Source organism: Colias philodice, chromosome 8, assembly GCF_061535455.1.
Source record: "Colias philodice isolate Cphi_HAF_F1 chromosome 8, ilColPhil1 Martin Lab GWU primary, whole genome shotgun sequence".
NCBI lineage: Eukaryota > Metazoa > Arthropoda > Insecta > Lepidoptera > Pieridae > Colias > Colias philodice.
In genome coordinates this window covers 1,167,324-1,184,332 of record NC_143093.1, presented here as the reverse complement: position 1 = coordinate 1,184,332, position 17,009 = coordinate 1,167,324, and the positions used below count along the sequence as shown (strand labels likewise).

Here is a 17,009-nt window from a genome sequence, read left to right as displayed (position 1 = left end):
CTTCTACACTCTGAAAATCAATTAATGAAGCAGATTAGAAAATTATCTGCTAAATAATTATATTGGTAAAATGACAGAACTTTTGACTATACTGACTATTGATTTCAAAGCGACATGTCGAACATAATATTACTGACTATTGACAAATAAACTTGCCGACTTACATTGATGATTGACTATACAAAGACCTATTTACGACTCAATTTTTAAAGTTGACCATAATGACGTGAAACTAATATTTGACTTGACTCTTATCCTGACTGAGGTATTAAATTTACCATTTTGACTAATGGAACTTGTTATTATATTATACTGTGTCTTTAATATTTAAATAATACCTACTACTATGTTCTATTTTAATATGTTAAGTATTTCATAGTGCAAGTACAAAATATCACTATTTTGGAATTTTAAGCTTTTTGAAATATTTCAAATACATTTCAAACAGATAATGCATTTATAGAATAAAAACATTAATCTTAATTTTTCTACATTTGCTTTCAATGTTGAATTTTAATAATTGTGTAATATATTACATTCTATTAAGAATAGCCTCCACCGACATAAGATATTTTTAACATTAATTTAAAAATAAAAGACAATTGACTTGCTAATGTTTATTTCAACATCATTTATAATAATAACACATTCATAATTGAAACTTATTTAATTACAATTTGTAAAATGTTACACTTCTGTGACAATGAATAAAATTATTTAATAGAAACTGCATTTTTATTTAAACCCTGGTACAAATTTTATGTTTAAGTACTACTAATACACAAATAAATACATTTATTTCATTTCATAAATATAACATTTATTATAAAATATTCAAGATACATGCCAGAATAGGTGAAATGATATATTATGGTAACAAATCAAGTCATTATCAAAATATAATTTGTACACACTGGTAACATAAAATTAAACACAAATAACAAAACATTCAATTAAAACACAATAATTGAATAAAAAATACATTTTTCTATCATTAATCTCTCTCTGGATAGTATTGATTTAGAACCTTGCTCATTTCTTGGGCAAGTTCAATAGACGATGCACACAGCACTCTCCTAGAGAGGATGTCAAATGGTCCCCCAGCTGGGTCTATACAGACTCCACCAGCTTCCCGAACAATAATATCTCCTGCAGCAATATCCCATGCATGAATACCAAACTCAAAGTATGCATCGCTACCACCCAAAGCCACATTAGCCATGTTCAATGCGGCAGAACCGACTGTCCTCACTCCATGTCCGTTCTCAACCAAAAGCTTGAAATTCTCAAACATAACCCTCTGTCTCTCAGGGTCCCGTGAAGTTCCAGCTTCAAAAGACACCAGTGCCTTACTCAACTCTTTAGTTTGGGACACATGAATCGGTTTATTGTTCAAAAAGGCACCCTTGCCTTTCTTTGCACTAAATAATAGTTGGAGAATTGGATTGTAGATAATTCCGGCGACGCATTCCTTGTTTATCGCGAGGCCCAAAGAAATACAACTTTGTGGATATCCATGAATGAAGTTTAACGTGCCGTCTACAGGATCGATAATCCACGTCGGATCATCAGTCAAAATGCATTTAGCTCCATCAGCGACGGATTCTTCGCCGATAAACTTATGTGATGGAAATTTCTTAGCAAGTCCATCCATTAACGTCTTTTCTACATTTTTGTCCACCTCAGTGACTAAATCAATATCACTAGACTTTTGTTCGAAGACATTGCAGCCATCTCTGAATTCTGTTATAAGGTTTCCCGCAGTTTTCACTAATTCAAGCGCAGCCTCAAAATATTCATCGATTTCGTCAGACATTGTAATGAAAAATTGAAATTTTTACATAAAACTGCAACAAGTTGATTTGATGAATACACCTAGGAAAGTTACAAAGTTCAATAAACTGCTAAATTTTCCCTGAACTTGCGAATTTGCGATTTACCGCAAAAAGCAATTCGTAACTCGATCTAAACAAACGGATATGACACAATGCAAATGACAATTATGTGACAACTGACAGCGACAGGTGCAAGGGAGCCATCAGCCAGCTTGCTTACAAAACACGCAGAATTAAGCGCATAAAATATTCAAAACTAGCGGTCCGCCTCGGCTTCGCCCGTGGTACATATTTACGTTTTCTCTACATAAGAACCATCCTCGTACTTCAAGGAATATAATAAAAAAAGAATTATCGAAATCGGTCCACCCGTTTAGGCGTGATGCCATGACAACGCGAAACGGGATTCACGCTTTATATTAGCTTCACCTGTATGTTTGTAACCGACTTCTTTGGGCGCGATTTTGACCCACTTTAAACGGCCAGATTTCGTTCAAACTTTGTAGATTTATTGAGGACCGATGACAATACACTAATTTGATAAAATTTTCTATTTTTAGGTTCGGTTTTCTATGAAAAGCGTGTTTTTTTAGTTTTTTTAAACTATTATTATTATATATAAGTATATAGATTTATGTAAAATAAACATGTTTCACCGTATCTAGTAAAGTATACTAAAAGCTGATTGATGATTCTTAATTTGTATTGACTTAACATAGGGTAAGCTTTACTTAAAAAGGCCGTCGATACTTGTTAAGTTACTCGCTTAGGTTACTCGAATACTAGCTCAAAGATATCATTTTTTTCCGTATGCAGTACCTAAGTAGTTACCTTCATGGTTTTTATGGGCGAACAATCGCAAAACAAAAAACGTTATGTAAAAACAATAATTGTGCTGTTCGTATCTTTTGAGAGGTGATCTACATTTTGAGACATATAAAACTAGCTTTTCGCTCGTGCATTCAAAGAAAAGCCCGCATAGTTCCCGTCCCCGTAGGATTATTAAGATAAAGTCTATCCTATTCTAGCTATCTCTCTCTGTACCAGATTTCAAATCGAATCGAATCTGTACAAATCGGTTCCATGGTTAAGACTTGAAGAGACCGATAAACAGAGTTCTGTGAGGTTAAATAATTAGTAGTGCTTATGAAGGGTGTTATTTACTTATTTCTCTGCACGTAGGTATTTATTCAAATCTCATTTGGCCCTACTGGAATGTCAAAACTTTTGTTTTTCTTTTCTGTTAACGATACCTAAGTAAGAACGATTCCTTCTAATTCTAATCAATACGTGTAAATCGAGAGGTACCTACTTCGAGACAAGATAGTATTATTATTATATTTTATTCTGAACGGAATTCCAGCGAGAAATCTAGAATGAGGATGTATGGATAAGCGATATATCGTAGTTTTTTATCGAAATGGTTTCAATCAGCAAAGCATTGCCACTATTTCTGTCACTAAACACAATATTCCTCAAAACCTGGGTGGAGTTTTAGGTGCTTTGTAAATCATTAATTATTCAAATGAGTTTATTTTATGTATAGTAATCAAATCATCATTAAAAATGTGCTTTTGGTGTATTTTATGAATACACCTTAAAATATTGCAGACAAGCTTGATTTTGCTTCCACATATACATATGTATTTCTTTCGAGTACAATTTAGACAAGCACATTAATTGAGGACAGAATTGAAGTTGTTTTAAACAACCATTTCAAAAATATGATCCATCACATTTTACGGGTGTAATTTTCATATGATTGTGTAATACTTTGTAGGATAGTATTAACCATGAAATGAAAAATCGCTCCTAAATAATAGGTAGGTATAATTTATTCTTATAGTAGAAGGAAGGGAATATAAATAAAACAATCAATATTAAAAATCATGAAAAATTGTTTAATTGGCATACCAACTGATAACTTGTTACAACCTATGGCCAATTTTACAATTATCAATATTGTTAATAATTAAATATAATATTTATGTAAAATATGTTTATGCTTCAATGGTTTACTTACATTTAAATTTATATTATTATTCAGAAAAAAACTTTATAAAAAAAGAGGAAGTCATTAAAATTAAGACTCGGGGTACAATAACGTATAAAATGCGAAGATACAAGTTGTTTCGTTATAAAATAGTGGTTAGAGTCCGTCCGTGACGGTCAGGCGCGTCCACGCGGAGAACCTAAGGCCACGATGTAAACTAAGTCTTATCTAAGTCTAAATAAAGCAAGCGGTCCTAGCGCACACTTGTAGGTGATAATACCACATGTATAAAATGTTCGCCGTTTCCTCGAGCGATGGCGGCTTTTTGGCCGTTACATTTTAAAATTCATCAAAGTTTGCATAGACAATATATCAACCGCCATCGGTCGAGGAACTCGCACCATCGACTATACAAATACACGACCGATGATGCCAGCAGAGAAAATTTAAAAACCCGCCGACGACGCGCCAGCGATCGACACTTTAACGGTTATCCCCTAGTAAGTACAAATAAAAAACGATGCGGCCACTCGCTGACGCGTCCGTTGACTCCTTACAACTAGCTTTAAAAATTTTATGGCAACAAAGCGCTCAGTGGAACACTCCACACTTATATACACGAGGAGCCGAACCTCCGTCGGGATACGATCGAATCGAAACGTCAGATGAATAAAAAAATATTGTCGCAACACCAGTCTTCACCTCAATTGCGATAAATGCAACACCGAAAAACATTTGCCACATAATTAATACTTTTACAATCGAATTTTTATTATAAAAAAAAATTAAACGCGATGGCGCCACAAAAGTGATACATGATTTGCACAGATTATTTAAAAATTGTAAGCGCAGGCCGTTTATTTTAACTCTGTGCTGTTATTTTTAATTTCTTTCGCAGTACCACCGCGCAATATCACGCATAGAATGATTTACCAATTAACATCGTCCGACCAAGTCGCGACGAGATAACTCGATACTTTAGGAATGTTTCGACACTAATACTGGTATGGGATGAACCAATTTGAACTGACTGAAACGTGTGTTTTCAAAAACCTTACCATTACAAAAATACCAGATTACAAAAAAAGATCGATAAAGATAACAATTTCATCTATGGCAACCCTGAATTGTCTATACCACAATGTATTGAGGTTTTTAGTGTTAAAAATTGAGCACCAGTCCACGATCAAATCAGTAAGAAATTCATTTTGAGGCGTACAAAATTTCAAATATCACGTATATACAATTGTTATTGCTTGTTACATTAAAATATAAATATATATCGATTATACATTTACTCCCGCTTGTCTCGAACTATTACATTTAATAGTTTACAAGCGACTGAGGTTAGTTAAGGGGCAATTTCAATCGTAAATACCGATTTTCCTCACACTCTCGATATAATATTAACATTAAGTTTACAATACAACAAGACGAGCAACTGATTTAAATAAAATAAATAAATTTCACATAATTTTTTTGTCTGTGTTTATAACACAACGTAGCTAATGTAAAAAGAAGTGACAATTTCAATCGGCTTAATTAATTTAATATCAATTTTAAATACAACAATAATAATGGCGTAACGAAACAAGTGAAATTTTTCGAAACAATTTTACATGAAAATAATTAATGCGACAACTATGAAAGAAACAACCGTTACGCCACTATACCAGAACTACTAAACAATATAATAAAAACGGTTTATCGCCATTAACATTATTTAATATTTCATGCAAAACAAATACAAGTTGAAATTTCTCTTAGCGCAACCTTCGAGCTGAGGACGATTATTGTACAACAACGGCCCCGCTAAAAAGTTGCCACCAAAAAAAAAAGTCGCAGCGCAGTCGTCGGTCAGTCGCAGCGCAGTCGCTCGTCAGTGGGGCGCTCACTCGAGGCTGTTGGCGGTGTCGTTGACGTCGTCGAACGACTCGTCGCCGGACGCGTGTCCGGGCGCTAACGACGTGCGCTTGACGCGCGACGACGACGACGCGCCCGACAGACCGATCGCACCGCCGCCTTGCCTTCTGGAACCAGACGCGAGCGATTATAGTAAGCGTGTGAATAGCACGCACATTTGGCCTTTGCCATACTAGACGGAAATTCGTTATTTCATACAAATTCAAAAAAAAAACGGGTTGCACTCCGGGAGTGCCGGCAGAAGTGAAAACTTGATTATTAACGTTGAGCATGTTTGATATTTTGGAATGGTATCAGGTCACGTGTCCTGACGCGAGTTTAAGATTTTATACCCACTACAGAAAAAGTGCTCAACGCCGCTAAAGAAGTTTTCACTTCAAAAACCTTTGGCATAGTGCTATTTGTAATTTGTATGAAACAACAGTCAACATGTTGCCGTTTCGTCCGCGACTGAATTTCCGTCAAGTTTAACGAAAGCCTTTGTGGTGCGTGAATAGCGCGTCCCTTTTGTCGGTACACATGGACAATACATGATAAACAATAAAAATGTATCAGTTTTAGATTATCCGTAAAATCTAAAACTATAAAAATTAAACTTTCAATATAAGTACCTTATTGTTGTAAGTTGTTCGGAATGTAACACAAAACATATTCCCTGATTTTATAATGTTTATGAAAGTGATCACTGCTCAATCAATAAAATAAATAAAAATACTTAGGGCCGATTTTTCAATCCCGAGATAAACAGTCTAATGTCTACCCATCGAATAGATTTATTCAATTATTTATCTAACTCATAACGGCTCGCCTATTTTTCAATCGTGATTTATTTGATGAACAACTATCTGACCAAATATTTCCATATTGGCAGCTCTGCTCTCGGAGTGGCGAAACAAACATATTAAATTAGTCAGGTTAGAGCGGGATAGAGTCAACTCTTGCAATTTGTCAACAACCGTCACTCACGTCTTGTATTGCTCTTGTCTTCTATGATTGTTGATTGTTGTTTTGATTCGAGTAAAGAGTTTGGTTAAATTTGTGTTTCAATTTATATATTTTACGATGGAAACGACATACTTAAAGGCAGCGTTCGGCAAATTTTCAATGGCATGGTCATCAGTACTATCAAAAACATCAATTTCAATATGATTTTAATTGATAATAATTATATAGAAAGAGGTTTAATTGTTAATAATTCTACGCTCTATGTTATGACATACGAAAATATCCCAAATTTGACGCATCAGTTGTCAACTCAAACGCCTAACCGTCGAATAGCGCGCTATCTGGCCGTTGGAGCGGCAAATAGATTTATTCCTCAAATAACGTAGTTATTCGATAGATACGTCCTATTCGTCTGTTGAAAAATTGAATATTTTGTTAACTGAAGAATAAAGTCTATCCAGCTGTTTATCTGGGCATTGAAAAATCGGCCCTTAATACAACTATTTCCAATATTCTTTAGTTCGAATAATAATAATTTTGCAAATAAAAGTCTAAACAACTCTTTCAACTACTAATTTGTTTGATAATAATTAATAGAGATAACATTATAAGTTAAAACTAGTGATTAATTCAGAAAATGTAAAATTATTTCACATGAAAGAAAGTTATTTTTTTTTAATTCAAGTTATATGTCGAAATGTTAATAAACGTGTACTTATAATATAACACGTTATAAAGATGTGATGATTCTCAAATAAACACAAGCATTTTTCCTTCTACCCTCCAAACAGTTACAAAATTAACACACACATACATAAAAGCGGATCGCTTTCTGTTATTTTTTAAAGCTAAACCTTCATTCGCACTTATTTTACTTAATCTGTGGGATGTTTTTGTGATTTATTTATAATAGTTATGTATTATTTATGTTATATACATAAATGAATGAAAAACGATATATTACCTGTTTTTCCATTGACGTCCTATAAGCAGCTAGACTAAGAATTTTTCATTAAAGATTCATTGAAATTTACATCTTATTTCGTTGCAATAATGTTCAAAGTCCATTGTATAACTTATTAGGAAACTCTGCCTGATATCCAAGCAGGCAGAGTTTTGCTTTGGACACTTGTTGGTTGTAAGTCTCGTTGTTTAATGTACGTCAATATGTTTCTTTGAGTATGTTTTATGTGCATGTGTTTAGAGGCTTTAGAGTATACAGGCTTAATGTTTTGAGGTAAGTGTGTTAAAATATGAGTTTGTGAGTTGTTAATAAGTACATGTACATGATTCGACGATATACATGAGTTGATTCGGAACGACAGGCTAAAGAATATACTGATTGAAATTCATAATATGTAAATGATTGCATCTGAACTCATTCTTGTTTAGATTAACGTGAACAAACGGTGCCATAATAGCGAGCATATTATGTGTAAAATTTAATTCACATAATTTCAGATATTTTTATGAGAAAGCAGTGAAAATGATTCAAAATGGGCATGAGTTTATCTGGCGAAGAACATTATTAATAATGAACATAACTTTGTAAGATTTTTAATATCTTCAACTGTATTTAATATTTAATAGTTGCAGTGCGAATGTCAGTTTTGCATTCCGTAAAGCCCTGTTACCTCGTCATTTTGTTGTTCGCCCTCTAGTCACTATCGTCCGATACCGTTGGCCTATACAAGTAATATAGATAAGTTATCATAAACAAAATATTTTGTTTCTAAATATAAAAGAAGTTAATCTTATATATAAAATTCTCGTGTCACAATGTTAGTCTGCATACTCCTCCGAAACGGGTGGACCGATTCTCATGAAATTTTCTGTGCATATCGGGTAAGTCTGAGAATCGGCCAACATCTATTTTTCATATGTACCACGGGCGAAGCCGGGGCGGACCGCTAGTTATTTTATAAACAAGACTTTGGTATCATTATGTTCATGTATATGGTATGTACCTTTTAACCAATTGTAAAAGAGTGAACCCACCAGTTAAATATGTAGATAGCTTTGCAGTTCAGTTTTGGGGACCTTCGGAAGTCGTAACTTCCCTCGTCCGCCAATCTTGCTTACCCTGTGGGCTGTGCCCAAGCACTACCCTATCACGCAGAATCACACGGATTTTAAACTTTTTAGCCCAGCGTCTTAGCAGTGTAGCTGTCGCTCACCAGATTCCCCGATCCCTCGCCTCGCCTCGCCTTGCAAGCGCAAACGCTTTCACGCAGCTGGGTACTGCGTGCGCACACACTCACTCACACCCACTGCTCCCACCCACTCCCACTCACTCCCACCCACTCCCACCCGCTCCCACTCACCGCAGCTTGTTGCGCAGGTTGGAGCACTCGCGCGCGAGCGTCTCGTGCGTCTCGAGCAGGTCTTCGAGCTCGCGCTGCGCCTTCCTCTTGCCGACCTTCTCCCGCTGCACCTCCTCCTCCGACTCGTCCAGCTGCCGCTTCAGCGCTTTCACGCGGTTGTTCATCTAAACGAACAAACACACACACAATTAGTTTAGTGAACAATTAATTGACGGCGCACGTGCCACAGATCACAGCCTCTGGTAGCCAGCGACAGCCGGTGGCGACCACACGCTACAGAAATGTCAATTGAAAAAATATAGTACCAATACCATTTATTCCATTCCCTTATTGACCAGAAATATCCAAAAGGAAAAAGGCTTATCTTATCCCAGAAATTCCACAAGAACGGGAACTGGGTGGGATTTTCTTTGAAAACACGGGCAGACATCTAGTTGTTCAATAATGTCAATCTATACTAATATTATAAAGCTGAAGAGTTTGTTTGAACGCGCTAATCTCAGGAACTACTGGTCCGATTTGAAAAATTCTTTCGGTGTTAGATAGCCCATTTATCGAGGAAGGTTATAGGCTATATATCATCACGCTACGACCAACAGGAGTGGAGCCACGGGGGTGAAACCGCGCGGAGCAGCTAGTATCAATACGGCTGTACCTTCTCGATCTGCTCCTTGTACTGGTCGGCGTGCCGGCGCTCCTCGTCGAGCTGCAGCGCGAGCTCCTTCATCTTCTTGTCGAGCTTGCGCGACGCCTTCTGCTGCGCGAGCCGCTCGCGGGACTCCGCCTCCAGCTGCTCCTCCAGGTTGGCCACCTTCAGCTCCAGGGAGGTGATCACACCCTAAAACACGCACACACGTTTCAAATTAAAATGTAACACGAATTTTTGCGTATGGAACACTTTTAGTAAAAAACATTGTTAGTTTCAATAGAAACTTAGTAGTTTAGCTGTTGGGTTTTGGTAATATAAGCTTAAAATAATGTTAAAGGTCACGAAATTTGCAAGTCGTCGTATAAGATATTCTAAGTCAAGTATGTCGTTTGAAAAAAAATGTGTACAATTTATTGTCTGTTATTTCTGATACGTACTGTAACTGCTATATGAAAACATAGTTTATACTTTTACCTTTGACAAACACTAAATTAAACCATATCAACACATTTATTACATAATCAACTGCTTTTAAAAACTAAAAAATCATGTTCACACGTTCTTTTTGTACTTTTATATAGGTCCCCATTGTAAATAAATATATTTATTCTGTCTATCTCTCCTACCTTGGTCTTGGTGCGTCCTGCAGTCTCGAGCTCGGCCAGCTTGGCTTTGAGCTCCTTGTTCTGCCGCTCGAGCACCAGCTTGCCGCTCTCCAGCTTCTGTGTTGCCGCCTTCTCTGTACCTAGCTCCATTGTGAGCTGCTCGATTTGGTTCTGGACCAAGAATAATAAGAACAAAGCTGTTATATGTTATGCAAACTTGATTTTGAGACGAGCAAATGTCAGAAACGCAATAATCCAAATACAAATAAATGATTGGGCTAAAAATGATAATTTTTCTTCTTTGGAGAGAATAAATTAATTCCTAGTTTCAAAATAATTTTACTTGCAATCCCATGTCAAATTTATGAATTTAAAAATTTATTTGAAAGCTTCTTGCTACACTTTCAAAAACAATTGATTCACAACTTTATATCCACACAGTAGAGTTGAAATTTGGCTATACTAATATTTTTAACAAAACGCATAAGTACTAAGTAATAATTACACATACCTGTGACTTTCTGAGCCTGTCGTTGAGTATCTCATTGTTGGACTGCTCCTCATCCAGGTCTTCTTCCAGCGCCGCTATCCTCGCTTCGAGTCGCTTCTTTTCGTCCACCAGGAGGGTAACCTGAGTCATATAGGAAAATATTAGTTGGGTACGTATAATTTTAGGATGCTAAAGGCTTCTTAGAAGCATTTGTCGTAAATTGATGTTTTTTTTGATATACATTTTGAAACAATCTTTGAAATTATTTTTCCAACCACGATGTTTCACGATTCACCATGTACTCTTCTGCCTCCGTCGACACGGAATCGTTCTTTTTGTCAACGTTTGGAAAAAGTAAATTCTGTCGTCATTCAATGAACACACTATTCGTTCAATAATATGTCGGGTTTTAAATGCTCACTGTTACAATCCTCTAACTACTTAGACATTGAGTTCACTAAACTAATCGCTAAACCAACGTTCGGCCTAGTCATTCAATCGAACGTCACCTTGGCGGCGGCGGCGGTGAGCTCGTCGTCGCGGTCGTCCCGCTCGCACTCCGCGTGCCGTCTCGCTCGCTCGGCCGCCGCCAGCTCCTCCGCGTGCTGCAGCGCCTCCGCCTCCAGCGCCTTCACGCGGCGCTCCGCCTCACGCGCGACACCTGCTGCCTCCTCCCTCCCCGCTCGGGCCTCCTCCGCCTCGCGGACGGCTTCCTTCAGCTGCACCGTCAGCTTCTTCGCTTGTTTGACGGCGTCCTCTTTCACCTGGAACGCGATACGGTCAAATTAAGTACACGTTCAACATACAATGTCTAGTAATTTTTAGAAAAAAAGAAAAGCACGTGTCAGAAGTGAAACTTCTTTACAAAATTTAGAAAATACTAAAATATATACATAATATTATTATAGTAAATCACAGCAGAATTAATTATTAAAGGTACAAAAAAAAACACGTAAAATTTTTTCTTCCTCATTTTATTTATTTACTCACTTTGTTGGCCAGGTGCAGCGCCTGCTCCGCGTCCTTGAGGTCACTCTCCAGCTTCTTGCGATGCGCGAGCGCAGCGGCCCGCTGCTTGCGCTCCTCCTCCAGCTCGGCCTCCACGTCGCGCAGCTGCTTCACGATGCCGCGCCGCTTCTCCTCGCCCTGCTCCTCTTTGGCCTTGACACGAAAAAATATAATTTATAATTAAAAATAATATACAAAATGTGGGTAGTTTCACAATTTTTTTACCAAATTTTTATACATACCTGCAGGTCGCGCTCGAACTGCGCGCGCATCGCCTGCATGTTGACCTCGAGCCGCAGCTTGGCGTCCTCAGTCAGCTGCAGGTCGTCCTCGATCTCCTCGTTCTGCGCGCGCAGCTCGGCCAGCTGCGACTCGAGCGCGCGCTTGGCCTTCTCCAGCTCGTGCACGTTCTTGTCGGCCGTACCTTGCGTGTTCGCCAGCTCGTCCAGCTCGGATTGCAGCAGCCGTTTGGAGCGTTCGAGCTCTTCGATCTGAAATAAATGTGCACATGATTTTAATTACCAATTTATACAATTGCGAAGTCACAGAAATAATATATTCTCAAATAGACGAACAGTCATTTCTAGAGGAACAGAAACCTATTAAAGGGCCAAATGTTTTAAGATTCATACAGTATAAACCACATTTCAATATGTGAAATCCCCGACCCATATTTACTACATCACTTCAAAAACAATATTAACTTCATCATAACCCCATCCTGCCATTAATGCAACACCAACTTTCCCACCAAAAAAAAAACAACCTAGACCTGCCCAAACAACAAAAATAACCTCGTCACTTCATACTAACTTTGTATAGGTGCAAATAAGGTGTCTTCCTTAATTCATTCATTCAAAACCCACCTTCTCAGCAGCATCATCGAGCTCCCGTGTGAGGCTGAGCACGCGCGTCTCCTTGTCCCTCGCGTCCCGCTCGGCCGCGTCCCGCTCCGCCGCGTACCGCTCCGCCACGCTTCGCTCCTCCGCTACCACCTGGAATAACACAAAATATTATTGGAAGATGTGTATGACGTAAAATCATAAAGAAATTCAATCTTAAAAAATCAATAATATTTTTTTTCTGGCAATGCCAACACGGCTATTTAAAACAACGCAAAGGAAATGATGTGATGATTATTATTATTTATCACACTTCGACATAAGGCTAATTTTATATGACTCCAAAACAAAGACAGAAAATTATATAAAACATACCCTTACAAGATGTGTGAAAAATTGCCTTAAAAATGCAATAACCAGAGATAAAATGAAATAAAAACGTCGAAAAGAACACTCCAAAAATATAAAGTACACGTAATTGCTCACCTTATCGAAACTCTTCTGTTTCTTTTCAAGTTCCATGACCTTGGCGCGTTGCGCTTCCAATTCAATGTTCGTGTCTTCCAACTCTGCTTGTATCTTCTTTTTGCCTGTTTATTATATTTATATTAGAAATATTACAAAAGGTAAGTAGAATTATTTCCAGTGTCATTTATACTAATATTTTAACAAGGTAAGGTTTGTAAGTTTGCGATGTTGTAGGGGGTAATCTTTGGATATATTCAAGCGACTTTAAAAATTCTATTACCTAGAGAAAGACGCGTTATTTGGTGTAGGTTATATTTTATTTTGCTTTTATTATTGGTCAACTCGGACAGCGTAAACCGTAGTCTGCTAACGCTGAATCTTTTACAGACGTATTTTAGAATAATTAAATTTAATAATTAATAATATATAAATCAATAGAAAAGAAGAAAAGTCTTTAGCAACATAGTCATAACAAGCCCGCTATGAGTATAATTGAGTTTGAGTGAACGTGAGCGTGTGAGTCTGCGTACGTGTCTCTACATGTGTGTGCGTGTGCATGTGCTTGCGTGTGTACATACGTGTGCGTGTACGTCTTTACATAATATGTACGTATTGTGTGTTAATTTAATAAACATATCGGCCACTAACTCTTATCCAGCTTATCGTTCGCTTGCCGCAGCTCATCGAGCTGACGATGCAGAGCCTCCGCGTCCTTGGCCAACTTCTTGCGCTGCTCCTCAAGCGCTGCAGCAGCTTCTGCTTCTTCTTCCGCCTTCTTCTTCGCGTCAGCCACTTGCTGAGTCAGCGCTGTCACCTGTGCAGCGATATTGGGTTAGTGACGTCACAAATTAAAAAATTAGTAACAATCATAGACGCAGAGGGTCAGGCGAGATGTAACGTATACGTAATGTAGCAAAGGACAAATAATACAGTTGGAAGAAATTAATTTGCGTCATATTTGAATTTGAATTTCTAACATAGAAATTTATCAGCACACATTTTTAACTCTACTCTGTATATAATATTAACATAGAATTAAAAAAATTCCTTTTAATTTAAGACCACAATGAATTTATCTATGAACCTAACTCGATTATATTATTAATGTTCCCTTACCTGCTTCTCCAAGTTCCTCTTGGCCTCCTCCTCCTCCTCGAGCTGGTCGCGCGCCTGCTCCAACTGTTGCTCAACGTTGCGCAACCGGGTCTGTAGAGCTAGCTTCTGTTTCGTTTCCTCTTCCAGCAATGCCTGTAAAATATATAAAAGTTAAAAATTAATGGGTAGGTAATATTATCAGTAGAATTTGCAATATCTTATTTGTTGTTGAACAAACATCTGACAATTTAATAGATAAAAATGCATTACAAATAAATAAATTATTACTTCTTACATCTACATTTATTACCATTTCATACAACACAAATGAGTTTAAGTTTAAATTACTATATAAGCACTTTTAACAAGAAAAATCATGGACTGAATCTTCTCATCTACACATCGTTTCAGTTATCATATAGGTTACCCAAATATTACATTTTTTAAGGATTATTACATATTATTAAGTTTTTAAAACATTTCATTGCCACTTTACCTGTGCCTCAGCATGCTGCGCGGTAGCTGTGGCCGCGTGCTTCGCAGCTGCAGATGCCTTCAGCTCAGCTTGCTCCAGCTGCGCCAGCGCTTGTTCCGCCTCGCTTTGTAGCCGCACGCACTTTTCAGATACTTCCGACCTGGTGCCAAATATTGGTAAGGGCTGATTTTTCAATCCTTGGTTAAAACTTATTCGTCGAATAATGTATAACACTACCATTTTAAAAACGTATTCTATTTGCCCGTATTGGACAGTTTACGTGACATTTTAATATTATCGTATAATACTTTATTGGACGGATAAGTTCTATCCAGCCCCCCTAGACAAGTGGCTTTCTATTAGCGTAAAGTTCAATAGAATAGATTATGAATGTATGAGATTGACGTTTGATTACGACGACGACGACGATTGATTACGTCAATCTCATACATTCATAATCTATTCTATTGAACTTTACGCTAATAGAAAGCCACTTGTCTAGGGGGGCTGGCATTGAAAAATCGGCTCTAAGTATAACGTGTGTAGATTGGATAAGCACGTTTGGGAATGAGAAAAGTGCCTTAGAGAGCCAAAATTGAAGTAGATCCGGCTCGAAGGATCAAATTCAGATATGCCACAAGGGATATTAAGACAGAATTAAATATCTGCACATTTTTGTCATAAATTGAACAATATTGAATAGGAAAATATTAAAATTGGCCGCCTTGTTCCAACTAAAACTGAATTTATATTAAAAACAGTAATAGGCATGACGAAAGATTTTGAAATCCTCTTCCATATTGTGTGTATACGTTTACTATACAAGAAAAACCCTATATTTCGGTAATATACTTAAATTTAACGAAGATAAAAGCCATTTTCCAAAAAATATTTATTAACTGTGCCAAAACAGCTCGCAGGTGTCATGGCGTAGGCGTGACGTCACACTTTGGTAAATACGTAATTATTTGTACGCATTGCGAAGAAAATTAAAAAAATATTTATTTAATATGTATTATAGAAACGAATTTCAAAGTTTATAGTGGTGTGCAGTATTGCAGTGTGAATCCACATAAAAATAATGCTCAAAAATGTGTTAGTAATTATTTTAAGTGAGAAAATAATAAGAAATGATTGTATAAAGTTGGCGCGGAGAACCCCGAACCATGCATTCGTGAATTCGCAATTATATTTCTGTTCTGAGTCGATAAAGCATACGTGAAACAATAGAAAATAAATAAAAATGCGTATTCTCAACATATTCATAACAACAAAAAACATCTGACGTGAGTTGTTTACTTAAGCGTGACGTCACGCGTGTTTTAGTCAAAATGGCCAACTGCAGTATTTCAAAGTTTTATTTTATTGATAATCTCATTAATCTTAATGTTTTTAAGATTTCTAAGTCACTATATGTAATTTATCTATTATACATTTGCCCTTACAAACACTAATACGATCATTTATGGGTACTGTCGTCATGCCTATTAATTTATGAAAATGCTAAACAAAGTACAAATTATTTCGTATTAATCATCTTTTTTTATCACATTACAAACTTTTTTTCACCAAAAAGCGACACAAAAAAGAGATGAGAAGAAAAAAATTGGTTGTTTGTTAAGTAGGTTTACGATCGAGATTTTTACGTGATAACGTCTTATTGGTGGCAGCGCTCGAGATGGGACGGGAGATCGGTCCGTCTCTCTCTCGTTATACCTGCGATCGCGCTCGTGAGGTTTTGGTGTGACACAAGTTTCTGAACATGTCACCCGACTAAAACGATTTTATAAACGTTATCACGTCAAAACAAGAGTCAACAAGAAACATATCGTATTCACCTAGCCCGCTCGACGTCTTGCAGCTTAGCAGCCAAGTCCTGAAGCTGTGCCTCCGCCTGCTTGCGGCGCCGCTCGCCGTCCGCTCGGGCCGCGCTTGCGCTCTTTAGTTCCGTAGCTAGGTCCGCGTTTTCCGCTTCGAGTGTTGCTTTCGCTTTCTCTAGGGCTGTTAAAATACAATTTAATTAAAACATTAGCAATAAAGTCACAAAAAATAATCGAAATTGAGATAGATTATCAAATAAAATCGGTCAAACCGCAGCCATATTATGTGTAAGTAATAATCAAAAATAAATTAATAAGAATAAACATAACGTTTAATAAAAAAACACAAGACTATGAAAAAACAGTTAACAGTCAGTCATTACAAAAATCTTAGATTATTTCACATGTGCTGTGATGAACTCAAAACAGCTTCATTATTTACATAAATGTATAGTTTTTATTGTGAAATCTACAACACCCAACCGCTTTGATATCGACTCATACTCCAATACAATACAAAAACTAACATTTATACTG

At 37.0% G+C, this 17,009-nt stretch overlaps 2 protein-coding genes across 4 annotated transcripts in view; both read right to left on the bottom strand.

Annotated features, from left to right (window-relative positions):
• Nucleotides 1-608: 608 nt before the first annotated feature.
• Nucleotides 609-1,988, bottom strand: LOC149486283 (inositol monophosphatase 1). The gene has a single exon (XM_089697752.1). It carries the CDS (start codon nucleotides 1,814-1,816, stop codon nucleotides 995-997), a length of 822 nt encoding a protein of 273 aa, XP_089553878.1. The 5' UTR covers nucleotides 1,817-1,988; the 3' UTR covers nucleotides 609-994.
• Nucleotides 1,989-3,715: 1,727 nt separating this feature from the next.
• Nucleotides 3,716-17,009, bottom strand: part of zip (myosin heavy chain 10) — an 83,501-nt gene continuing 70,207 nt past the window's right edge. Inside the window, exons 15-28 of one of the 3 annotated variants that reach the window (XM_089697683.1) lie at nucleotides 16,491-16,653; nucleotides 14,674-14,812; nucleotides 14,199-14,330; nucleotides 13,731-13,896; nucleotides 13,101-13,204; nucleotides 12,639-12,767; nucleotides 12,015-12,263; nucleotides 11,755-11,925; nucleotides 11,274-11,528; nucleotides 10,786-10,905; nucleotides 10,296-10,445; nucleotides 9,676-9,858; nucleotides 9,021-9,184; nucleotides 3,716-5,855 (exon numbers count right to left, since the gene is read on the bottom strand). In XM_089697683.1, coding sequence (XP_089553809.1) covers nucleotides 5,720-5,855; nucleotides 9,021-9,184; nucleotides 9,676-9,858; nucleotides 10,296-10,445; nucleotides 10,786-10,905; nucleotides 11,274-11,528; nucleotides 11,755-11,925; nucleotides 12,015-12,263; nucleotides 12,639-12,767; nucleotides 13,101-13,204; nucleotides 13,731-13,896; nucleotides 14,199-14,330; nucleotides 14,674-14,812; nucleotides 16,491-16,653 — 2,261 coding nt within the window. In that variant the 3' untranslated portion in view covers nucleotides 3,716-5,719. Of the gene's footprint in view, nucleotides 5,859-8,338; nucleotides 8,382-9,020; nucleotides 9,185-9,675; nucleotides 9,859-10,295; nucleotides 10,446-10,785; nucleotides 10,906-11,273; nucleotides 11,529-11,754; nucleotides 11,926-12,014; nucleotides 12,264-12,638; nucleotides 12,768-13,100; nucleotides 13,205-13,730; nucleotides 13,897-14,198; nucleotides 14,331-14,673; nucleotides 14,813-16,490; nucleotides 16,654-17,009 lie in introns of those variants that run through there. The other 2 variants (XM_089697682.1, XM_089697684.1) reach the window with 2 other exon arrangements.